Source organism: Ascaphus truei, unplaced genomic scaffold (genome assembly GCF_040206685.1).
Source record: "Ascaphus truei isolate aAscTru1 unplaced genomic scaffold, aAscTru1.hap1 HAP1_SCAFFOLD_1075, whole genome shotgun sequence".
NCBI classification, from domain to species: domain Eukaryota; kingdom Metazoa; phylum Chordata; class Amphibia; order Anura; family Ascaphidae; genus Ascaphus; species Ascaphus truei.
This window is the reverse complement of record NW_027453941.1, coordinates 31,947-58,545: the sequence shown is the minus strand read 5'-3', so window position 1 is coordinate 58,545 and position 26,599 is coordinate 31,947. Positions and strand designations below refer to the sequence as shown.

General features: G+C 45.3%; 1 protein-coding gene across 1 annotated transcript in view; it reads left to right on the top strand.

Moving 5' to 3' along the window:
* LOC142475165 (dynein heavy chain domain-containing protein 1-like) overlaps positions 1-26,599 on the top strand; it is a 100,139-nt gene that overhangs the window by 48,681 nt on the left and 24,859 nt on the right. The window contains exon 5 of the mRNA XM_075581138.1: positions 25,143-25,346. Within this exon, the coding sequence (XP_075437253.1) occupies positions 25,143-25,346 (204 nt within the window). The remainder of the gene's footprint in view (positions 1-25,142; positions 25,347-26,599) is intronic.

Sequence of the window (26,599 nt, the reverse complement as noted above, 5' to 3'; positions counted from 1 at the left end):
TCTTATAATTGGAGCGGGAGTCAAAGAGACTGGGTGATAAAAGTGTACCTAATGTTTTTGCTTTACGGTAACTGAATCTTGGTCTTTTTTTGGTAACATCTGAAATGTCTTTATCTAGGCTTATTGTTGCCCAATGTTTGTTGATTATATCACGAATGGACTTTGATTGCTTACTGTATGTTGTCACAAAAGTGGGGCACCCATCATGAATAGGTGAATTGAACTTAGTGTGCCGCTTTTTATTAATATTTTTGTGCAATAATTTGGCCCTATCCATTGAGTCAGCATATGTAAATGCAGTATTAATGATCTCTTCAGTATAGCCTCTAGCTTTAAACCTAGCTGCCATTTCCCCCGATTGTTTGATGAATGAGTCATTACTAGAACAGAGTCTTTTAAGCCTAATAAATTGGGCTTTCGGTATGCTATTTAGGAGAGAGCGTGGATGGCTGCTGTTGGCCCTGAGCAACGTGTTCCTGGAATTTGCCTTCCTGAAAATCTCGGTTTGGATGGTCATGTCGTTATCGATATATAGCAGTAGGTCAAGGTAATTTATATGATGTATATTGTGTTCAAACGTGAAATTAATATTTAAATTATTTTGATTAAGTGTATTAATAAAAGTGAGCAGTGAAACCTCATCACCCTCCCAAATCATTATAAGATCATCGATATACCTCTTAAAGAAAATAATATTAGTGCGAAATGTATTATTAATGTGATAAATAAATTGTGCTTCCCAATAACCCATAAATAAATTCGCGTATGAAGGTGCAAAACTCGTGCCCATAGCAGTGCCTAGTAGTTGTAAGTAAAAGTGTGAGTCAAACATAAAATAGTTATGTGTTAATAGAAAAGTGATTGATTCCAGAAGAAAAACCCCCTGGGTGACAGAAATATCTGAAGAATCTAAAAAGTGACGTATAGCAGATAAACCGTGTTCATGTTTAATGATGGAGTACAGGGAGACCACATCTAATGTGACCCACCTGTACTCCTTTTTCCAGACCACTTCCTGCAATGCGACAATAAGTTCCGACGTGTCCTTGATGAACGAGGGCAGACGGAAGACCAGTGGTTGAAGGAAACTGTCCACATACCGCGATAACCCATCTCCCAAAGATCCAATGCTCGCAACTATCGGGCGTCCCGGAGGATCTACCAGCGATTTATGGATCTTCGGGAGATGGTGGAATACCGGTATCACGGGATGTGGACAGTTCAAAAATTCAATTTCCTTGTTGTCAATAACATATAATATTTTACCCAAATCAATGACTTCCGCTAATTCTCCAAGGAAACCAGGGGTAGGATCTCTCTTTAGTAATTGATAGTGGGCCACGTTGCTCAGTTGTCTAAGTGCCTCCTGTCTGTATTGATTAGCCGAGAGTACCACTAGGGCACCTCCTTTGTCTGCCTTACGTATGACTATATCGTGATTTTTCTTTAGACAGTCTAATTGAACAGTTTCAACATAGGTAAGGTTCCCTGAACTCACATGTGAGTGTGAGAAGCCTTGGGCTAATAATTTGAGATCACGTTCTACTAGTCTTTCAAATGTAGTTATAAATGGGCCCCGATTGAAATTTGGGCAGAATATGGACTTCCTCCTTAGCCCTGACGACTGACTGCCAAAAAATGGCTGAGAAAATGTGTTAGTAGATTCACCCTGTACCTCCAACAAATTATGTAAATCAGATACCGTACATTGTTCCTGAAAAGTAAAGTTATTCATTAATGCATCAATATCGGTAGAACCATCAGAATCAACATGCATCATAGGATTGGATTCAGAGTCCTGGTTCGCATAGTCCATATCACCTTTTAAAACCTCACTCCTCAAATGATCAAATCGACCTCTGGAAGAAAAAAAAATTTTCAATGTTAATTTTCGTGTGAATTTTTGGAGGTCAATCACAGTTTGGAAAAGGTGAAAGTCCTGGACCGGAGCAAATCCCAAGCCTTTGTTTAGCAATGTAAGCTGTTCATATGAAAGTTCAATACCAGATAGGTTTATTACATTATTATCAGTTGCGTTCAAGTGTATTTCTTCCTCTTTGGTCTCCCTCTGCCTCCCCCGTTTCCTTTTGGATCTTCTGGTCCTACGTAGTTTTTTGACCCTGATGGAAGTGATGAAGTGGGTACAAAGACAGATGAATTGGCTGGTCTAATATTAGCTAACGAAATGGAAGACCTACTATCGCTCCTCGTTCTTCCCTGATTATCCGAAATATTATCCGATTGGCCCTCAAAAGACACAGAATGTGACCTTGTTTCATAGTCAGAGTTTTCTGAGTCGAAGCTGGAAGTCTCTGTATGTCTGGTTTTTAAGATAGATTTACCCGGTGTTTTATACGAGCGTTTTCTGGAGGTTCCCTTGGGTGTACTGAAACCAAACCTCTCTCTAGCTACCTGTGGCCTTTGCCAACAGTACACTTGGCCCTTGATGTAATCAGCCTTATCCCTCTCAAATTTATTGTGCTTTTTATCGCTAATATCATCCTCTATGACTTCTATATTGGATAATAAAGTTCTATCATTTTTCACAAATTGTTCCATTTTGGCGAATGGTTGTAGTTTGGCTCTTAGAATATTAATTTCCGACATAATTGCAGCTTTCTCAGTTAACTTATGTTGTATAATTAACTCCATTAATTGATTAGAACAATGGTCTAAGATTTTAACCCAATCCAACTCAAACTGCTTGTTGGTAAACCCAAAAGTGGGCGTTTTCTTGATCCGTAGACCTCTGGGAATTCTACTGCATCTAACATAATTCTCCAACGATGTAATTTCCCACCAAAGCTTAATATTCTGGACTAACAGTCTCTCGAGTTTAACAAAATAATGTGTTAAATCTGATGGCACTTCATATGTAATATCCTTAATCTCGTCAAACAAGTGTGCTGCTTTCTTTGTCCTTTTAGTGTCATCACCACAGGCATAAACATAGGTATCTCCTTCTCTAGACCCTGTGTCCGTGTCCACTTCTTCCATAATTTATATGTGTATATCAAACAAATATGAATAAAAAATCCTTTATATTTAAAAAACGTGTATACTGCACCGACACACTTTATTCGAGCAAATACCCAGTATGTGAGAGGAGGTGATAGGGTTAATAGACTCAATAGACAGGAGATGTTTTGGATCCACACCTTAGGCACACTTTATCCCACTGGTATAAATATAGATTGGGAGCTAAAGCATTTTTTGACTACCTAGCTTTTTTTTTTCCCTAAGGGATACACTTGAGACACCTAGTAAAGTGATGCTTTAATCAATAGTGATGTGAGTGGATAGCTTGTTCAGATAATTCATATTAGTATCCTCAAAACATTTCATTAAAATTGGAGCTAGTTACTATGTCCTGTCCATGGTCCAACCTGTTTTTATAACGTGATATAGATGTTAATTAATTAATTATGTATTTAGGGCAGACGTTACTTTGTATGTTAGTCCTGTGCACATATAGAATCAAGAGCAGATTTGACTCCTTTAATAAAATCATGATGATATTTGTAGCTGTAATAGCTGTTTATATATATAGTTAATAGCTGTCTATTATAGTATTAGGATATTGGTGCCCAGGTAGGATAAACATTGTAGCAACTGCCCTTTAAGATCCACATATCTTCTTACTTTTAACTCCGTTTGTCACTAATCAGTATGTCTCTATTTTGTATTATGTTGTATCAGCAATAAGTTTATATTGTTGCACTATTTGTTTATTGTTAGTGTCCCTACGCCCCCCCCTTGAATGCCGATTTGTCTCAAATCTTATTGGCACTTGGTTCACCGGTGGGAGTGTTTACACGTGACGTTGTTCAGCCAGTGAGGATCATTTATGGTCTACTTATAGGGGGGATTACGGAGTAGAAGGCACTCTTTGATAAAGTTCTGTTCCCAGAACGAAACGCGTCAGAGTGTCATTGACATGTGGATGTTCGTTTTGATGCAATAAAGTTTTTTTGTTTTTTACGCCTGGTTGGAGAGTTTTTTCAGAGGAGCAGTGACCGCCGTCTGTCCACCATTTACCTACCTCTCTTCACCATTTGCGAGCAGGAGCACACCACCGCATCACACAGCAACAAGCAACGCTCTTTTACAGCAGCACCCGGCAGTTCTTCAGATCAAGGAATGATGTACACCGGCAGAATCAACCCCTCGATCACAAGATGCAGGTGAGGCTAGCAGTAGCTGGACTCGTGATTTACTCCTGAGCTCTGTCTAGATAGGGCTCCGGTGTATCTCTACCAGCCGTGCTTTAAATGCCCCCCATCAATGATAGAGGTCTACAATCATATGTTTAAGGACTTATTGATTATCTTGTTGCTGCGGTGGTTTCTTACTGACTCTCTCCACTTGTCCACACTAAACCTACAAAGTTGTAGCATCAGTCCCATGGGGACATCCCTTATTTTTCTTATATTTAATAAGGTCACTCATTCTGATATCTGCTTGCGTAACCGCACCCCTGGCCCCCATCAAGAAATCCTTTGAAGCAGGGCTGTGTAGTGGACATCTGTCACTGGCGCTATATTTCACACCCAGTGCCCCAGACCTCCTGTCCTAGCTGTCTCCCAGCAATATACCCTTGGCCTGCAAATTAGGTATTAACATACTGTGCACTAAAAAACCCTCTACTTTTCACACCCAACTTCAGTCAAGCCTTTTGAATTCCAGAGATTTCTGAAAAGACACCACGCATCCTAATGTATTTTCCTAAACTGCCGCTCATTAACCCCTTAAGCCCCAGTGTGTGTGTGCTGCAGACACTGGCCCAGAAACAATACATTTATACAGGGGAATAAACAGTTGGATGGCTGAAGCAAGGCAAAAACACATTACTGGACCCCAGTCCAGTTAACCCCTTGTTTCCCAGGCGAGAGTAGAGGGTGGCCAAATGGGGTGTAACCCCTTTAATCCCAGGCCAAATCCTCTCTATCATGACAAGAGGGAGGAGCGTAAAGTGGAATCAAAAGCTGGTAGGTTAATAGAGCGCAAGTTTCTGTAGAAGAGAGGGGGAGAAGCGAGATAGAGAGAATGAGATGAGGTGATGATCAGAGAGAGGAAAAAGGGAAATGGAGAAATTGGAGAGAGAGAAAAGTTTTTAGTGAAAACCAGGTCTAGGTAGTGGCCATCTTTGTGGGTGCTGGCTGCAGTCCACTGTTGAAGGCCAAAAGAAGAGGTTAGAGAAAGAAAGCGGGAAGCCCAAGGGAGAGAGGGGTCATCAATGTGGCAGTTGAAGTCCCCAAGGAGAAGAACAGGGGAGTCTGAGGAGAGGAAGAAAGAGAGCCAGGATTCAAAGTGAGAGAGAAAGGCAGAAGGGGGATGAGTAGAGGTAGGTGGGCGATAGATGACCGTCACATGGACAGGGAGAGGAGAGAAAATCTGGACAGTGTGAGCCTCAAAGGAGGGAAAAGCAAGAGAAGGAGGAATAGGAAGAGTACGGTAGCGGCAGAGAGAGGAGAGCAGGAGCCCCACACCTCCACCCCTGCCATCAGTGCGTGGAGTGTGGGAGAAGGAAAGGCCACCGTAGGAGAGGGCAGCTTCCAGAGCAGAGTCAGACTGAGTGAGCCAAGTTTCAGTTATAGCAAATAGGAGCAGAGTGAGAGAGAAAGAAGTAATGCACAGAGAGGAACTTGTTAGAAAGGGAGCGAGCGTTCCAAAGGGCACAGGAGAAAGGGAGAGAGGAGGGAGGGTGGCAGGGGATGGGAGAGAGGAGGGAGGGTGGCAGGGGATAGGTATGAGGTTAGAGGGGTTAACACCCGAAGGAGTAGAAGTTGGATGTGAAAGGTGAGGACAGGAGCATACAGGAATAAGGCAGGGAGCAGGATTGGGAGAGATATCCCCAGAAGCGAGGAGGAGAAGCATGGATAGAGCATGGACAAAGAGAATGTGTGAGGATGTTTTGTAGGGGTGTGTTTTAGTGCAGGGGGTATAGCGGTGTGGTGTTAGAGGGCGCAGGTAAGAAAGGCGTTCATGTGAACAGAGAAGCGGTGAAGGAAGAAGAGATGGAGAGATATGAATAGAGGTAGACACATGAGGCTGGTAGAAAGAAGTATGTATTTTGAAAAGAAGTGAGGTCAAGGCAAATATAAACAGTAGTGGCGGCGTGGCAGCAATAGTTCAGTGCTGAGAGATCATGTCCTGCTTTCCAGCGTAGTTCAAAACCCAGGAATCAGGGCCAGTAGGTGTTGTCCACTTGTTACACTCCTGTTTAACTCCCTGTTCAGCATTGCTGCTTCCCCAGTGTGTCTCTAGTTATATAGGTCTTACAAATCACAGGACTAAATTAATTTCAGCCCAACCAGCTCAATTAGCACATGTGACGCCCATTTAAACAATTGGTAAATTTTTAAGCAGGGTGTTGTCCTGTCTGGGTGTTACAAGTTGAATGTAGTCAAATGGACACTTAAGGGGTGAATAGGAGACAGCAGAATCACATTTGGGCTTTACCTGAGAAGAGAAGCAAAAGATGTCTGTTAGGGTAAGAGATCAGTCCAGTAGTCCAATGGTCTTCCCTGCACATACACAAACACAGTGACCTGAGGCAAACAGGGGAGAATAAGCAAACTAAATCGGTGGAAAGAGTGGCATAGGAATCAGTAATACATACAATCTCTGGTGAGGAGCAGGGATAGAGGTCCAATTCAAGTGGACCGAGAAGTGGGGAAAACACTTCTGAAAATGAGTGACGGCAATATAGCGTGACGCACTGTATCAAAAGTTTACTACGCAAATGATAAAACGCCACTGTCACGGGAAACCAGTACTTTTACTCCAAAACCACCGGGCTCACTAGCACCAGACGGGACAAAATTTTGAATAAAATGAGGTTTATTCTGGCAAGCCAGCAGACAAAACAAAGATGCACATAACAAGATACAAGTGGATTTCTGAGTCTTTCTCCATAGAAATGACAGTATCAGTGGAATATCTCATTTACTTTCTTGCAGGGCTGACACCCAATTTACACACAGGCCAAAAATCATATCATAAGGCAATGCCGGCTTTCTAAATTGGGGGAAGGATTGTCACCAGGAATAAAGAATACATGCGTTGAAATACATTCTTACAGACATGGGCTACATTTACTCATTCCCTATTCTTCCCCAGATATGAAAGTACATTTGGCTGAAATAAGCTTCATATAGGAGGCCAAGTCACATGGATTTAGGGGTAGCTTAGCTGGGCTTCATCCCAGTTTTGTGATGCCAGCTACCCAATTTGTTAGAGTAAAAGTGCAATGTGGGACACATCCTGGTACAGCCGTGAGTTCGAAATCGATGGCCGGCGCTTTGTTTGGATTCTCCGGTCCCTCACAGCACGCTCAGTAGCTCCGTTCCTCCTTGTCACCCGCCGATGATGTCAGGGGGTGTGGCTGCGCTTGCGTACTAGTGTAGTAATCTCACAGCTGTGTCTGTGGTTGTAACAGGATGCTCAGCCTGCTCTGTACTAATGCTCAGTGCTCTCAGGAAATCCCAGAGGTAACCCTATGCGATTCACGTCAAAAAGCTTCCTCGGGGGTAATGAAGTGTGACCCTACCTCTCTCCCTATATAAGCTTTAGAGTGCGATGATAGATTGATTGGATGGGAGGGTCTCCTAATAGAAGCAACGGTAGCATAAACTATTTCTTTATACATAGGAAAATAAAACTACACACCACTTATTATACATGTAGAATCTATCAAAATATCCTAACACAACACACATAAACATAAATAATATATTGACAGAGATATGGAAATAAGAGTTAATATATCCCAATGTAATAGTTTAGTGCTAATGTTCTCTATGCTCATTCAGGAATGGATCAGAGTTGTACTGATAATTATATCTTATATGCAATCATATTAAACAATTGTATGACTATCAAATCAGAACAATTAATATAGACAGTGGAAGTCTGTGTCTATCATGGTAGAAATCAAGGTGGCTGAAAAAAATAATATATATATATATATATATCTATATAGATATATATATATATATATATATATATATATATATATATATAATACAAAAAGAAGCGCAAGCTCCATAGCATAAAATGAATGTAATGTTAAAAAGAGAGACACGTTCTATTGGACCTGCACTCATAAGAGGATAAAAGATTGAAGCATTTGAGAGATAATCTCTGGATGGATGACGTCACCCGATAGGAGTCGAAGTCCAAGGCTGTACAGCTGGGCGCTTGGGAAACGGATCATGTAGTCCATCGGTGCTGCCCTCAGAATAATTCCACCTTCCGATGCAGAAATCGTGGATAAATTGACAGCACCTCGATCCTGCACCATGCGGTTTGTATGTCTACGGTATAGCGTCTGTAATCAGCTGCTCACATGCAGGGAACGACCGTACCGCCCTCGCGTTGTCTCAGCACACGTGATGACGTATATATTGCTGTAACAATCTAATAATATACATTTCTCTCATTTAAAGTCATCTATATATTCATATCCAACAGAGTTTAATAGAGTCTTTGTGATCACAGGCAATTAATTATAATGATAATATACTGTTTACATCTCTTGGAAGTTAATAAAAGGGCATTTTATATTTACATTTGGAAATCATTAGTTCTATATAGACACTGTGCAAAATAAGATTTTAGAAATGCATTCTAATCTATTACATTTGATAGATGTATTATTAATGCTGGTTCTTGCTGGCAGCATGCAGTCTCTTTGCCGCTCAAGACAGTGTCCGTGTGCAGTCTTTCCTTGGTTCAGCCCCACGTCACGTGTGAGACTAAAGAATTCTCTGCTCTTTCTGCTTCCTGTGTCAGCTCAGCTCATGTGTGAGCTCAGGAAGAATCTCTCTTCCTGTCTCAGAGGCAGGCTTTTTCTACCACCTCTAATCAGGCAGGTGGTGTTGGTTCATTGTCTACCAGCAGTTAACCACCACACTGATGGATTAGAGGCACATTTTTTCAACAGGGATACGTCCCCTGTTACATAACTCCCCTGTTTGTGGGAAGCTCGGGCTTGCCACGGCCAACGCCCATCCTTCCACTTTCATTCGAGATCTTTCTGTGACTTAAATGAGAGTGGATGGAGGAAGAGAACCGTCAGTCCTGCTGGGATTGGAGCCCTTTCTCCAGTTTATTTGTGTCTCCCGAAGGTGCTTGAGCTCAGCACTCCTCAGCCGCTCGAGGAGGACTTTTTCCAAGTATAGTCTTTTTTCTGAGTGCGTGGTCATGAGATTTCCCTTGTATCGGGCGCTCCACTTTTTGTAGATAGACAGTATGGCGACAGTTACAGAGCGGTTAAGAATAGCCCTTTGAGTTTTCCGCTCTTGAAGCTGTCTTTCTGCACTTTCTCCACTCAACGGAGTTGCCAGTTCAGCTTCTTTGGGTTGAGTTGCAATTCCACCTCCATTTCCCGAGAACGTCCTATCTTCTCAGCTTCACCAGCTAAGGATTTTTCTGGATTTGATTCGGCACGTATACCTTTTTGTGTTGCCTGTTGGCCAGCTGAAGGTTTTGCTAGTGCTTGCTTAGGTGGTTTAGACTTTGCAACCTTGTTTTTCATTTGTGCGGTGTTCCCAGCTCTGTGTACCCTTTTTTCTATGGGTTTTTGTGACTGTGGGATACTGATGCTTGGTCAGGGTCAATACTTGTCCTTATAGTACTGTAATCTCATCAGCAAGAGATCCCTGGTTTTTGAGGGCATCTTGCAAATCTCTTCTCAGGGAATTTATCTGCTCACTTTGTTTTCTCTGAGCTTGTCTCAGCGCCTCCTTCATATTCTGGAGTTCTGTGATTTTTGTCGTCAAGGTTGCTGCTGGCTCTGTTTTCTCCTTGGTGTACTGACTTAAGGGGATGGAACAGCTTCTCCAGCTCTTGCTCCAGTTTCTGGGCCTTCTCCCGCTTCTTCTCATATAGAGTCACCTGATCTCTAAGCTCTGCCTTCAGCGAGGCTCTGGTGACATGCAGCGTGGCCTTTAGCTCCTCATACTGCTCTGTGGGGACGCACTGGGTATTCAGACGTTACTGCAGCGCTTGTACCTCTTTTGCAGCCTGCAGATTTTCTTCCTGCAGAGTTCGCTGCTTCTCCTTGGTATTCTGGAGGTGTGTATGCAGACCTTGTAGTTGGTTCTGCAGTCGGTGCTCTGCTTCAACCTTTTCACCTTCCAGAAGTTTCTTTATTTTTTCCAGCTCGTGGATCTTTTCATTCTTTCCATTGACATGGTCTGTCAACTCAGAATTTTCTTTTTTTAGTCTTACATTTTCTCTTTTTTCAGTCTCTGTAATATTCAGGGCCTCCTTGTAGTCCGCTTTCCATTTTCGCACCTCTGCTTGGAGACTGACTGTCTCCTGGCATGAGACTTCCATCTCTAGGTTGATGGTCTGAAGCTCCTTCTGAGAGACTTTGAGATCTATATTAAGATTGACAATAGTTTTTTTTTAGAATTGTCCAGCTCCTCAGTGAGACTGTGAAGTTCCATTTTGGAGACTTCCAGTTTTGTGTGGCAGCTGCCGATCTCGTGGTGTGAGGCATCCAGTGCTGTGCGGAGTGTATGAACCTCCTTCTGGGATATGTCCACCTCTGTCCGGACACTGTTGACCTCCTGGTGTGAGGCATTCAGATCTATGCGGAGAGTGTGAACCTCATTCTGAGAGACTTCCACCTCTCTATGGCATTTGCGAACGTCTTGCTGAATGACTATAATCTCCTTCCGTGCCTCTTCATACTTCTGCTTCAGAATAGCAATCATTCTATCAGATTGACTCTGCTTTCCATCCATGATGGTAATAGTAGCATTTGCTGTATCTAGATCTGTCCTTAGATTCTCCAATACGGGTCCAGATTCAGAGTACATTGCGAGAATAGTCTTCTGTAGCTCAGCATTATCTTCCCTCTCCAGTTTCAATTGTTCCCGGAGCAGATCAGAGTCACGCCTGGCAATTTCCAGGGCATCTTCAGGGCTGGTCAAGGGATCGCCACTCATTGGTTCCGGCTCCGCTTCCCTGGTATGGTTGGTTGAGGGTTTCTCACTATTAGCACCGGACAGACACTTCTTTGGGTTACACGACTTCCGCCTTGGGCCCTCTGGATATTCTGTCATCTGCGGGACAAAACCTCCATTTTCTCTAGGCTGCAGGGCATCTTGGACCCCCTTTTTCTCCACGGGGTCTGCGGACATGTCTGTTCCTTCCATGGTAAGTGAAGACCCGCTTTTCTTTTTCCGCCTTTTTGTTTTGGATGACTCCGTCCCATCAGGAATACTGGGTCTCCGTCTTTATTTGAAACTTCAGCAGCTTCACTATATACACCAGGCTTTTCTTGCAGTTGAGTTAGCTGACAGGAATATTCGGTGATCTGCTGCTCCCGCTCTTTCTCCTGCCGAACATATTCGTCATCATAGAGAGCGGTCTTTTCAGTTCGTACCGAGTTCAGGCACCCCCACCATTCTCGGGGTGTTTTGTGGGTGTGACTTGGTTCGGGTTCCCCATAAGAGATGTCTTTCTCCTTATCGGACCGGAAGGGCCACTCTTCAGTGGGGTAGGGTTCATTACAGAAACGCCACATCTTGTCGTCCATTTGGGGGCTATCAGGTGTATTTTTGTTCCTGAACTCAGGAGGCGCTTTTGCAGCTGTTGTCACTGTATTCGCTAGAACCCCAAATTGTGGTAGTCCTACCGGTGGGCATATTTTACTTGTAGAGGTCGTAACTCTCACAGGCATCTCTGTAGACTTTTTCTTTTTCTTCCCTTTGGTAAGTTTTACAATATTAGCAGTACTGTGCATGCATTCACTCTCATCGTCTGAATAAGGCCTGAAGGGACACTGCTCCGTGTGGTGAGGTTCTTTACATCAGGAACACATTTTCTTTCTCATTTTTGCAGTCTGTATTTGACTTCAGCTGGGCAGCCATTTTAAATTCCATGGGTTTTTTTTGGGGGGGGGGGGTTTCTCCACACAGGTGTATTCTTCACCTTGACCTATTGGGGCACTGTTTCTTTAAATACAATGCTTGCTAGCTGCCCATTTCCTTGCTTCAGCAGACGCATAGCCAAACACCATTTTTTTTTTTTTAAGAAAACAATAAACAAAGCCTAGCTCCTCTGGAGCGCTAACTCACTTCTTGAACTCTGACTACAACTGGAAGGCAAAGCCCCTTTATCAAGAACCATATTACACATTATTGTGATGGGCAAGTAAGGTTTACCTGCTTCAACACAGTCTCTCTCCTCTTGGGATCGGGGAAAAGCGTCGATCTGTGGTTTTGTGGCTTTGTTCAGTGCGGTGTATGTAGCCCTTTAATTCTGGCCTCTGCTGCAGGTGCATCTTTGTTTTTGTTGCTCAGGCTGTTTGCAAGACTGCATGCAGGCAAAAAGCATAAAAAAATTTCACAGACAATCTCCGGAGCCCCTTTTAACTTCAAGGGCCACCACTCACCCCAACTTCTGACACCATATGTAAGAGACGTGTTCAGAGGTACGAAATGGAGACTGTTTTAAGGTGAAATTAAAATAAGGCTTTATTGCGCCTGTCCCTTTAACACCAGAAAACATGAAAATAAGCCAAGCAAAATCCTATCTCCGCTTTGGAGACAATCTACACATGTAGTTCAGCCCTCTCTATAACTGGGTGGTTAGCTAAGCTATTTACCAGCCCCCAAATATATATATACTGTGACAGAAACCAGGGGATGGTAATAAATTCCGTATATAGGGCTCCCAGGATACTAAACAGTTTCTATCCTGTTTGGCCTGGGAGTGCAGCCTTATAATACATACACTCCATCCCACAGTTTGGCAAGCGCTGGAACTGAGGGATGAGAGATCCAGACCAGAGTTTGTCTGCTGCCTGATTTCTGTCACCTGTCATGCTAATTAGGAATCAGGTATGTAAGACTGTTTTCCTGTTTGCTCTGGGCTCCCCACAAGAGCCAGGAGGCTGGAAGGCTGCTGAACTACAGAGGGGAGAAGCCTCTTCCCCTAACAGGTTCAATCTTTCTGTTCATTTGTATAAGACTGCAAAAGTACCTTGTTTTGTTGTTGGGAGTGGAAAAGCCACTTCCAACCCTGAGTCAGGGATATCTAAGTTAAGTTATCGCTCAGATGAGCAGCTTTTGTTTTGATCTGTTTTCTGTTGTATGCACTGTGGCAGTCTCAGTGCCTGGGACTGAATAAACCAGGCATAGCCTGTTTAAAGGAACAGTACGTGACGCCTCATCATTTAACCTACCCTAAAAGACCGTGTTCTAAACAGTCCCGGACAAACGACGGAGCCCCGGAGTAAGCCGTTTGTCACATATGGTGGAGAATGCGGGCAGAGCACTAGGGGGTCTGCGGGTTGAAGAACTTTGAGAAAAAAAAAAAAAAAAAGGTTTTTCATCCTCTGCAAACAAGATGGAAGACGTGGTGGGTGCGCTGGTATGCAATGTCGCTGCCCAGAAAGACGCGAATGAAACCCAGCAACAGCTGTTAATAGCCCAGCAAGAAACTAATGCAAACCAGCAGCAGACGAATGCAGCCCAGCAACAGCTGCTAATAGCCCAGCAAGAGATTAATGCCAACCAGCAACAGGCGAATGCAAACCAGCAACAGACGAATGCAAACCAGCAACAGGCGAATGCAAACCAGCAACAGACGAATGAAGCCCTGCAAAACGCGAATGCAAACCAGCAAGAGACAAACCGCTTGCTGAGAGAGGAGCAACAGCGGTTCGCTCAGGGCTTACAGCAGGAACTCGAGATCCTGAGGGGGACTATCAGTAACCTTCCACTGGCAGTGGCAGCCCCAGTTCCGAAAATGACCAGGGCAAGCCACTACCTTCAGAAGATGGGACCCTCGGATGATGTGGAAGCCTATCTTCTCACGTTTGAACGCACGGCACAGAGAGAGGGATGGCCAGAAGCTGAGTGGGCTGGTCTAATCGCACCCTTCCTAAGCGGCGAACCCCAGAAGGCTTACTTTGATCTAGAGCCAACCGAAGCTAACGTCTATGCAAAATTGAAGTTCGAGATCCTCGCCCGCCTCGGCGTAACCACGGCTGTTCGCGCCCAAAGGTTTCACGCATGGTCCTTCACGATGGATAAGGCCACCCGAAGCCAGATGTATGACCTCATCCACCTCGCCCGGAAGTGGCTACAACCCGAGATCAACTCAGCCAGCCACATCGTGGAACGGTTGGTCATGGACCAGTTCTTGAGGAAACTTCCCTCTGCCTTACGCCGTTGGGTCAGTCGGAGTGACCCCCACAATGCGGATGAGCTTGTGGCCCTCGTAGAAAGGTACAATGCAGCAGAAGAGCACCCGCAACCCACAGTCGTGGAGCAACCCCACTACCCGAGGTTCCAGGACTCTTCCAGAGACGGTAAAAGGGTACCGGGGTTAAGGGGCGCTGAAGAGCGGCGACCACCTTCACGCAGCACCAGCAACAGTGGTTCGCACACTAAGGGCAATAGCCAACATGGGGAGCCAGGAAAAGGCTCTAAGTGGGACACAGACTATGTACCTAAATGTGTAAATTGTCATGAGAGGGGCCACACAGCAAAAATCTGCCCACTAAATGATGAGCCCATGCAATGCAACAGCGTGGAACCTTATTCGCTGTTGTCCCAATGTATGGGCCCTAGCCCAGAGGACCCCTTGAATAACCATCTGTGGGCATTTGTAAAGGTTAATGGTAAGAGGGTTCGGGCACTTCTTGACTCGGGGAGCATGGTCACACTAGTGTCCGAATACCTCTTGCCCATTAAGAAGAAACAGGGAAACAGTTCACAAAGAGTGGCAATTTGTTGTATACATGGGGATAATCATGAATATTCCACTGTTGATGTTTTTTTTGAAACAGAGTTTGGTTCTTTAGATTTCAAGGTGGGTATTGTACCCAAACTGGCACATGATGTGTTAATAGGGACCGACTTTCCCCATTTTCTAAAAATGTGGTCCCCCGCTCAGAATAGCGCCCAGAGTTCAATAGCGGACCATAACGAAGTATTAGAAGAAACAAATCCTTTCCCTTTTTCAGAAATGGAGGTTGACGAGGGCCCAAATAAGAAGGGGGAAAAGGAGGAGTGCTGTAAAATTCCCTTCCCCATCACTACTTTGGTAGGGAATACCCCAAATCAAGATGTTGAGCAGACACTTACCAACCCAGAACCGGATAAGACCCTCGCTGACCTAGAGGTCAGTCCTGGGAGTTTTAAGAAGGCCCAGTGGGAGGACCCCACATTAGCGGTAGCAAGGGGAAATATACGGGACCAGAATAGTACTCCTGGCCAACCAGATAGGTCACTTGCTTACCCCTACTTCGAGGTAGAGAACGACCTAGTATATCGGGTTGATAAAAGGAAATCTGTTACAACTAAACAATTGTTGGTACCACGGACATTCCGTAACGTAGTATTACACCTCGCACATAGTCATCCATTGGGGGGACACCTAGGGGTGGAAAAGACAAAAGAAAAGGTTCTCCGAAGCTTCTATTGGCCTGGGGTTCTGGCAGAAATTACGAATTATTGTTCCTCATGCCCAGAATGTCAGATCACCGCCCCGTTCAAGGCGTACCGCAGCCCATTGGTACCCCTTCCCATAATAGAGGTACCATTTGACCGGATTGCTATGGATCTAGTAGGACCCCTAATAAAGTCTGCTAGGGGACATCAGCATATATTGGTAATATTAGATTATGCCACCCGATATCCGGAGGCAGTTCCCCTACGTAGCACGTCTGCTAAAAACATAGCAAAAGAGTTAGTAGTTCTGTTTTCCCGGGTCGGGATTCCTAAAGAGATTCTATCTGACCAGGGAACACCATTTATGTCCCAAGTAACAAAAGAGCTACTGTATGTAAACTCCTAAAAATCAAGCATCTCAGAACCTCAGTCTATCATCCACAAACAGATGGTTTAGTGGAAAGGTTCAATAAAACCTTAAAGAGCATGTTACGGCGGGCGGTTGATAAAGATGGGAAAAACTGGGATTGTTTGTTACCGTACCTGTTATTTGCCATTAGGGAAGTTCCCCAATCATCCACAGGCTTCTCCCCGTTTGAACTATTGTATGGCCGACACCCAAGGGGCTTACTGGATATAGCCAAAGAGACTTGGGAACACGAAGTTACCCCTTACAGAAGTGTAATAGAGCATGTTGCCCAGATGCAGGACCGCATAGCTGCGGTCCTACCCATAGTGAGGGAACACATGGAGAAAGCTCAAGAAGCACAGAGGAATACGTATAATAAGGGTGCTAGGGTCAGAATTTTTTATCCAGGTGATAGGGTACTAGTTCTGGTTCCCACCGGGGAGAGTAAATTCCTTGCTAAATGGCATGGGCCATATGAGGTCTTGGAAAGAGTGGGAGAAGTAAATTATAAGGTGAGACAGCCAGGTAGGAGGAAACCTGAGCAAATTTACCATATAAACCTACTCAAGCCCTGGAAAGATAGAGAAGTCTTGTTAACCCTAGTACCCCCAGGTCCGTCAGAGAATCAAGAAACTGACCCAGAAGTTAGCATAGCTGAAACCCTGTCTGTTCATCAGAAACGAGAGGTTCAGAATTTAGTGAGAAGAAACAAAGAAATCTTCTCTATACGGCCAGGTAGAACTAGCGTAATTGAACATGACCTAGTCTCTGAACCGGGGGTCCGAGTTAACCTTAAACCGTACCGAATCCCAGAGGCCAAAAGAAAGGCTATAAGTTTAGAGGTTAAAAAAATGCTAAAACTAGGTGTAATTGAGGAATCCCAAAGTGGGTGGAACAGCCCTATAGTCTTAGTCCCAAAGCCAGATGGTACAACAAGGTTTTGTAATGACTACCGGAAACTAAACGCGGTGTCAAAATTTGATACTTATCCTATGCCCAGGGTAGATGAACTTGTAGAGAGACTGGGCAAAGCCCGATATCTCACAACCCTAGACCTAACAAAAGGGTACTGGCAGGTTCCCCTCACAGAAAGGGCAAAAGAAAAGACAGCCTTCTCAACCCCAGACGGCCTCTTTCAGTATAAGGTGTTGCCTTTTGGCTTACATGGAGCTCCCGCCACATTCCAAAGAATGATGGATAAAATTTTAAAACCACATGCTCGGTATGCTGCCGCCTACCTGGATGATGTGGTAATCCATAGTGAAGATTGGCAATCCCACCTTCCAAAGGTCCAAGCTGTGCTTGACGCAGTCCGGTCTGCTGGACTAACTGCTAACCCCGCTAAATGCACTATTGGTCTGGAGGAGGCCAAGTATCTGGGATATTCTATTGGCAGAGGTTTACTCAAACCCCAAACACTCAAAGTGGAGGCGATACAAAATTGGCCAAGGCCAGTTACAAAAAAACAAGTAAGGACCTTTTTGGGGTTAATTGGGTACTATAGAAGGTTTATTCCCAATTTTGCAACTAAGGCAACCCCACTAACTGACCTCACAAAAGCAAGAGGACCACTAATGGTAAAGTGGTCCCCTGAAACCGAACAAGCCTTTAGAAGCCTGAAAGAAGCTCTCTGTGCCCAACCAGTGTTGGTCACACCTGACTTCTCCAAAGAGTTCGTAGTCCAAACCGACGCATCTGAGGTAGGGCTGGGGGCGGTACTCTCCCAGGAGTCTCAAGGTGAGGAGCACCCCATCCTTTATTTAAGTAGGAAACTAAATCCCCAGGAGAAAAATTACTCCATAGTAGAGAAAGAGTGTCTCGCAATAAAGTGGGCTGTAGAGACGCTCAAATACTACCTGTTGGGGAGAAAATTCCGGTTGGTCACAGATCATGCACCCCTTACCTGGATGTGTCAAAACAGGGAAAAGAATGCTAGAGTGACCAGGTGGTTCCTAAGCCTACAACCCTTTAAATTTTCTGTGGAACACAGGTCAGGGCACAAACATGGCAATGCTGACGGGTTGTCAAGGATGCACTCCCTAATATCCATGGTCGCTCATCCCTCGAGGTCTGAGCTGGGGGGGAGGATATGTGACAGAAACCAGGGGATGGTAATAAATTCCGTATATAGGGCTCCCAGGATACTAAACAGTTTCTATCCTGTTTGGCCTGGGAGTGCAGCCTTATAATACATACACTCCATCCCACAGTTTGGCAAGCGCTGGAACTGAGGGATGAGAGATCCAGACCAGAGTTTGTCTGCTGCCTGATTTCTGTCACCTGTCATGCTAATTAGGAATCAGGTATGTAAGACTGTTTTCCTGTTTGCTCTGGGCTCCCCACAAGAGCCAGGAGGCTGGAAGGCTGCTGAACTACAGAGGGGAGAAGCCTCTTCCCCTAACAGGTTCAATCTTTCTGTTCATTTGTATAAGACTGCAAAAGTACCTTGTTTTGTTGTTGGGAGTGGAAAAGCCACTTCCAACCCTGAGTCAGGGATATCTAAGTTAAGTTATCGCTCAGATGAGCAGCTTTTGTTTTGATCTGTTTTCTGTTGTATGCACTGTGGCAGTCTCAGTGCCTGGGACTGAATAAACCAGGCATAGCCTGTTTAAAGGAACAGTACGTGACGCCTCATCATTTAACCTACCCTAAAAGACCGTGTTCTAAACAGTCCCGGACTGTTCTAAACGGAGCCCCAGAGTAAGCCGTTTGTCACAATACATATAAACAGATATATAAACAGTCCCATAAGAAAGTCTTCTCTGTTTCTTGTAGCTGTAGGGGAAGGCTTCTCTGCTCTCCTGGTGCGATAAGGCAATGTCAGGATCCAGGTTTAGAAATATTGTCTCCTGTGTCTTGCTGGCAGCGTGCAGTCTCTTTGCCGCTCAAGACAGTGTCCGTGTGCAGTCTTTCCTTGGTTCAGCCCCACATCACGTGTGAGACTAAGGAATTCTCTGCTTTTTCTGCTTCCTGGGTCAGCTCAGCTCACATGTGAGCTCAGAAAGAATCTCTCTTACTGTCTCAGAGGCAGTCTTTTCTGACACCTGTAATCAGCCAGGTGGTGTTGGTTCATTGTCTACCAGCAGTTAACCACCACACTGCTGGATTAGAGGCACATTTTCAACAGGGAAAAGTCCCCTTTTACAGGGGGGGGGAGAAAAGAAAAGTGTGGGGTAGAGAAGAGAGGTGACGGGGCAAGAGAGGTGGGGGGGTAGAGGGGTGAAGGGGGGTAGAGGGGTGAAGGGGGGGGAGGGGTGAAGGGGGGGAGGGGGTTGAAGGGGGGGAGAGGGGTGAAGGGGGGGAGAGGGGTGAAGGGGGGGATAGGGGTGAAGGGGGGAGAGGTGAGTTGGGAGAGGTGAGGGGAGAGGGGTATGAAGGGGGGAGAGAGGTGAGGGTAGGGGGGAGGAGATGAGGGGGAAAGGGATAAGGGGGGAGAAGCGGGGGTATGGTGGGGAGTAGAGGAGGGGAGGTGGGTGAAGGGGAGATGGGGAAGAGAAGTTGGGGGACAGTGATTTTAACTACAAACTAAATAAAAAACTGATAAAAAATTACCTTAGCAGTGTTGTTAAACTCTTTATGGGATATACAGACCCATTTACATAGTTACATAGTAGATGATGTTGAAAAAAGACGTACGTCCATCAAGTTCAACCTATGCTAGATTTAGACAACAGATACTTTATCCTATATCTATACTTACTTATTGATCCAGAGGAAGGCAAACAAAAAACCCCATTAAGGGGAAAAATGAATTCCTTCCTGACTCCAAGAATTGGCAATCGGATTAATCCCTGGATCAACATCCTTCCCATGTATACTTATTTGGTATATCCCTGTATACCTTTCCTATCTAAAAAGATGTCCAACCTTTTTTTGAACAAATCTACTGTATCTGTCATCACAGTCTCCATGGGTAATAAATTCCACATTTTAACTGCCCTTACTGTAAAGAACCCTTTCCTTTGTTGCTGGTGAAATTTCCTTTCCTCCAACCTTAAGGGATGGCCCGAGTCCTTTGTACTGCCCGTGGGATGAATAGTTAATTTGAAAGCTCCTTGTATTGTCCCTGAATATATATGTATGTAGTTATCATATCCCCTCTTGGACGTCTCTTTTCTAATGTAAATAAATCTAATTTAGCTAGCCTCTCCTCATAAGTTAGATTGTCCATCCCCTTTATTAATTTGGTGGCTCTTCTCTGCACTCTCTTTAGTTCCATCATGTCTTTTCTTAGGATTGGTGCCCAAAATTGTACTCCATATTCAAGGTGTGGTCTTACTAATGCTTTGTAAAGGGGCATAATTATGTTTGAACAACAAAAATATATAGACGGCACTCAAACGGGCGTATGGAATAGTAGGTGCAATGTGGAACAGGGAGGACCCTAATTCCTCCCTAATGCAATACAAAAAAATGAATGTTCCCAGCACACAAAAGACGATAAGGGGATTGGTGAACACAAAATCTTTTAATGAAAAACACAAAGTGAATGTGAAACCACAACGTACAATACAGGGGAAGGGAGAGGAAAGGGGTGGGGTGAGGCAAACATAAAAGTACAAAGGAAAGGGGTTTACTTCCCTTCCATCCATTGCCCGTTTGATGCAAGATACGATCCTGTTTGCCTTTGCAGCTACTGCATGACATTGGACACTATTGCTAAGCCTGCTGTCTACAAGCACTCCTAAATCCTTCTCCATCAAGGATTCCCCAATTTGTCTCCATTTAATTTGTAAGTCGCCTGTTTGTTCTTGCATCCTAAATTCATAACCTTACATTTATCTGTACTAAACCTCATCTGCCATTTACCTGCCCACGTTTCCAGTCTCTCCAAGTCCTTCTGAAGAGAAATTACATCCTGCTCTGATTCTATTACCTTACACAATTTAGTATCATCAGCAAAGATGGAGACTTTGCTCTCGATCCCAACCTCAAGGTCATTAATAAACAAGTTAAAAAGCAGGGGTCCCAGTACCGATCCCTGAGGTACTCCACTCACGACTTTAGCCCAACCTGAAAAAGTTCCATTTATGACAACCCTCTGTTGTCTGTCCTTTAACCAGTTTTCAATCCAGGTGCATATATTATTACTGAGTCCAATTTTCTTTATTTTGTACACCAACCTCTTGTGTGAAACTGTATCAAAAGCCTTTGCAAAATCTAAGTAGACCACATCAACTGCATTACCCTGGTCTAAATTCCTACTTACTTCCTCAAAGAAACAAATAAGGTTAGTTTGGCATGATCTATCCTTCATAAATCCATGCTGACTATTACTAATAATTTTGTTTTCCATTAGGTATTCCTGAATATTATCCTGTATTAAACCTTCAAGTAGTTTCCCTACTATTGAAGTCAGGCTTACAGGTCTGTAATTTCCCGGTTGTGATCTAGCTCCCTTTTTAAATATAGGCACCACATTTGCTTTATGCCAATCTTGTGGTACCGAGCCTATGGAAATGGAGTCCTTGAATATTAAATATAATGGTTTTGCTATTACTGAGCTTAACTCCTTGAGAACTCTTGGATGTATGCCATCGGGGCCAGGTGCCTTATTTACTTCAATTTTTTCAAGTCGCTTATGAACTTCTTCCTCAGTTAACCAATTGGTCATTAATATGGAGGTTGTGGCTTCCTCCTGCGGCACTACTATTGAACTTGATTCTTCCCTGGTAAACACAGAGGCAAAGCATTTATTTAATACCTCTGCTTTTTCCTTATCTCCAATAATCTGCCTACCCATCTCACACTGAACGGTTCCTATATTTTCTTTTCTCATTTTTTTGTTATTAAGGTACTTAAAGAACTTTTTAGGGTTGACCTTACTTTCTATAGCAATCCTTTTTTCATAATCCATTTTTGCTAATTTGCTAATTTGCAATTTTTTGTTATTTTTGATGTCTCCGTCCCTCCTCTTCTTGTTCATTTCCTACCTACCTGTTTATTTAGTCACATTGGTTTTGACTTATGTAGCCAGGTCCCCCTCGGTACAGCGAGACCCCCAGGTACTCACCGCAGCGGTCAGGGGTAGAGCGGCCGCTCGCGGGGAGGTGCGGATGCGTGTGAGCGCACGGCGCGCACCCTCAGTAGCGCGGGGGGGGAGGTTGCCGGGTGCTGGTGCGGCGATTGCGAGCAGAGTACTCCCGGCGGCTCCCGTTGCAGGGCGCCGCGTCTTAGTTGTGGCGCACGCATGCGCAGAGTGATAGTGACGGGAAGGCCAGAGGCAAGTCGCGCATGCGCAGTGAGATGCGCGCGAACCCCCACCAATCAGGAGAAGGCTCTAAGCAGGGACTACAAGTCCCATGAGCCTTAGGGGACCCCACGTGACTCCAGGGAGCCTATAGGGCTGTAGGATCTCCCTGCTATAGGAGATAGATACATTTTGCAGGGTTTTGAGACAGGCAGTCGGCGCCATTAGAGGCTAGGGGAAGGAGGTGAGGGTGCAGAGGTCAGTGACCCACTGCACTAGGCCAGCAGCCCCCTAGGCCCCAGATTAGCCCTGAGCCACTCAGTAGTTTGTGGTGCTTCAGGGACAGGCCCCAGGTTAGGGATCCTGCCCCCTTTAGCAGTATATACAGTGTCAGTTAGGGACACAGCGGACACTGCGCTTCCCACCAAGAGGTTTGGGATCAAGCCTACTCCGCCGAGAGAGTAGAACTGTACCCAGGGTGGACCGCCCTGACCGATCAACCTGCTGGAGGAACCGGACGTCACCAGGAGGTCGTCGGATCCTTTTTGAAGATCCTTTGAACGCCCAGGTGCTGTCGCACTGGGCAGGTATTGTTACACACGTGTACCACCTACAGAATACTCACACATAGTGGCAGCGCTGACCACGGGACAAGGGTTATTCTGTGGACACGGTGTGGGGGTACACGGTGGTGGGTAAGGGGCATACACTCATAAGTGGGAGTGATTGACATTGGGAACTTATAGAGTATAAGAGATATATGTAGCCAGGCTCCCCAGTCTCGCCCCTATCGCTGTATCCATGGGGAAGGTTGCAGCGAGTGAAGGGAGCACTCCGACATACCGGAGGCTCCGCAGTATCCGAGCGATCAGGGCGCCGCCATGTTGGGTACTCGCGCAAGCGCAGCGGTCCGTGGAGGTGGTGGAGTAGAGGTCGCACATGCGCGGCCGGAGGTTGCAAAGCCCGCGAAAGAGGAGCGGCTCCTATAGGGTGGAGCACACGGGACTACGAGTCCCAGGAGGCATAGCGAGACCAGGTGACGCCAGGGAGCCTTTAGGGCGGCGAGGCTATCAGGAGGGAGGTTAGGAGGTTGCGCAGGGGAGCACGCTTGTCAGAGTCCAGAGGGAGGAGGAAGGAGAAGGAGCTCTACATGTGGGGAGGCAAGGAGCCCCTACACTAGGCCATATACCCCGGCCCAGTTAGACCCCGAGTCCCCGTAGAGTGGAGCTGAAGTAGGGACCGGCCCTCTGTCAGGTTACAGTCCCCCTTTAGTGCCCACTGGAGAACTATAACCAAAGAGACAGTGTAATTATCCAGTCCGAGGTTTGGGCTCAGACCTCCGCAGCAGCAGCCGACCGGGTGGGATCGCCCCGGAAGGTAGACCTGGCATTCCACCGTCATCGGATCCTTTGTGAAGTTCCTTGGCAGGCCCGGGCACTGGAGTGGCAGGTAATTCATCAAGTGCACCAACTATACCATACATCCATATCAGGACATAGTGGCTGCGCAGTCACACACATATTTCTCACTTGAGGGTGGGGGAACATTGAGTGTGGGTACTGGCCCCGGGGTGGGATCACCCGGTGAAGGGGGAAGCGTCCTGCGAGACGCCGTAGTTTAGTGTCTCCTCTAGGGAGGGACACCTGTTGGTTATATGCATACTTATGGTTGCGTTAGTAAAGTCATTGGTTATTTTACATGCTGTGTGTGTGGAGTGATATATATTTGTCCTGCGGGGAACCACTCCCCCTCTGGTGGGAGCCATCGCAGGTGGAGGCGCTGCACCAAGTAAGAGGTTCTCAGTACTACTGTGAGCGCCCCAGGCTCTCCGTGGCGGAGGCTCCGGCCCTGCGAGCTAACAGGTTACACAGCATTGGTAGCGTACTGTATTTACTAGGAAACGGCGGCATATATATATATATGTTCAGTAAAGTTTGTTATTGTTTTATCATACCAATTGTGTGTTATTGGGTTGCGTCCTGTGAGGGCCCCTTCCCGCCCTGTCGGGATCCCTCTCAGGTGGAGGCGTTGCACCACTAGGAAGCGAAAATATATGTACCCCAGGCTCCCCGAGCGGAGGCTTAGGCTCCTGAGGGCCACACAGGTAATATACAGCATTAGTAGCGTCTGTATTCACAGGGAATACCCGTTACACTTATTTCTTTTATACTTATTACCCAAGGCTATACACTGATAAGTGTGCTTTACTAACAATGTTTTAAAGACTGCCCATTTATCTTCTACATTTTTCCTGCAAAAACATCATCCCATTGTATTACTTGTAGATTAGACCCCAGTTTATTAAAATCTGCCTTTCTAAAGTTTAAAGTCTTTGTTGAACCCAAGTAATCTGTTTTTTGATCATTTATTTCAAATGAGACCATGTTATGATCACTGTTACCCAAACACTTATTGATTTAGCAGGGTCTATATTAGATATAAATTCATTATGCCGGCTAAACCTTTCTGAGGTGGATTTCATCATGGTGGCTGTGATTATATAAATAATAATCTGTGATAGTAACTAAAAGCTGCTAAATGGGCAGACAAGCAAAAAACACGAATAGCAGCGCGAGATTAGTGTACTAAGAAACGTGAAACTATATATATGTGAATATAATATATGACGATATGTATCAGTATGTATGGGATAGTTTATACAGTATGTGTGTTATATAGAGGTCCCTGTGTCGTGTGTGTATATGTGTATGTTATATGCAGATCCCCCTGCAGGGTATGTGTGTGTTATATAAAGTTCTCTCTGTGGGGTATGTGTGTGTTATATAGAGTTCTCTCTGTGGGGTATATGTGTGTATTATATAGAGGTCTCTGTCTGGTATATGTGTGTGTTATATAGAGGTCTCTCTGTGGGGTATGTGTGTGTTGTATAGAGGTTTTTCTGTGGGGTATATGTGTGTGTTGCATAGAGTACACTGTGGGGTATATGTGTGTTATATAGAGGTTTCTGTGTGCGGTATGTGTGTGTGTTGTATAGAGGTCTCTCTGTGGTGTATATGTGTGTGTTATATAGAAGTTTCTGTGTGCGGTATGTGTGTGTATGTTATATAGAGGTCTCTGTGGGGTATATGTGTGTGTGTTATATAGAGATCTCTCTGTATTACAGCCCGTATGACCTGGTGGTGACCCGTCCCTCCCTCCTGCGCCCCGAGCACTTTGTGTTCTCGCCCTTTGGGGTCCTGCACGTTCACCCTCAGGACGGCAGCGAGACGCTGACACTGGGGGCCTGGCACCGTGAGGCTGTGCTGTGCCGAGCGCTGAGGGGGATCCCCTACTTCCGGGACTTCCTGAGGAGGAGGGTGTTCTCACGGTGCGCACCCCGACGTTACAGGGCACCCCGACGTTACAGGGCACCCCGACGTTACAGGGCACCCCGACTGTACAATACGGGGCACCCTGACAATACAGTACGGGGCCCCCCGATAATACAATACAGGGCCCCCTGACAATACAGGGTGCCAGATAATACAATACAGGGCACCCCGATAATACAATACAGGGCACCCGATAATACAATACAGGGCGCCCGATAATACAATACAGGGCACCCCGATAATATAATACAGGGCGCCAGATAATACAATACAGGGCACCCGATAATATAATACAGGGCGCCTGATAATACAATACAGGGCACCCCGATAATATAATACAGGGAGCCAGATAATACAATACAGGGCAACCCGATAATATAATACAGGGCGCCTGATAATACAATACAGGGCACCCCGATAATATAATACAGGGCGCCAGATAATACAATACAGGGCACCCCGATAATATAATACAGGGCGCCAGATAATACAATACAGGGCGCCCCGATAATACAATACAGGGTGCCTGATAATATAATACAGAGTGCCCCGATAAAACAATACAGGGTGCCTGATAATATAATACAGGGCGCCTGATAATATAATACAGGGCACCCCGATAATATAATACAGGGCGCCCGATAATATAATACATGGCACCCCGATAATACAATACAGGGCACCCCGATAATACAATACAGGGCGCCCGATAATACAATACAGGGCGCCTGATAATACAATACAGGGCGCCCGATAATACAATACAGGGCACCCCGATAATATAATTCAGGGCGCCTGATAATACAATACAGGGTGCCTGATAATACAATACAGGGCGCCCCGATAATATAATACAGGGCACCCCGATAATATAATACAGGGCGCTCCGATAATATAATACAGGGCACCCCGATAATACAATACAGGGTGCCCCGATAATACAATACAGGGCACCCCGATAATACAATACAGGGCGCCCCGATAATACAATACAGGGTACCCCGATAATACAATACAGGGCACCCCGATAATATAATACAGGGTGCCCGATAATACAATACAGGGTGCCCGATAATACAATACAGGGTGCCCGATAATATAATACAGGGCACCCCGATAATATAATACAGGGCGCCCCGATAATACAATACAGGGCACCCCTGGAAATACAATACAGGGTGCCTGATAATACAATACAGGGTACCCCGATAATACAATATAGGGTGCCCGATAATATAATACAGGGTGC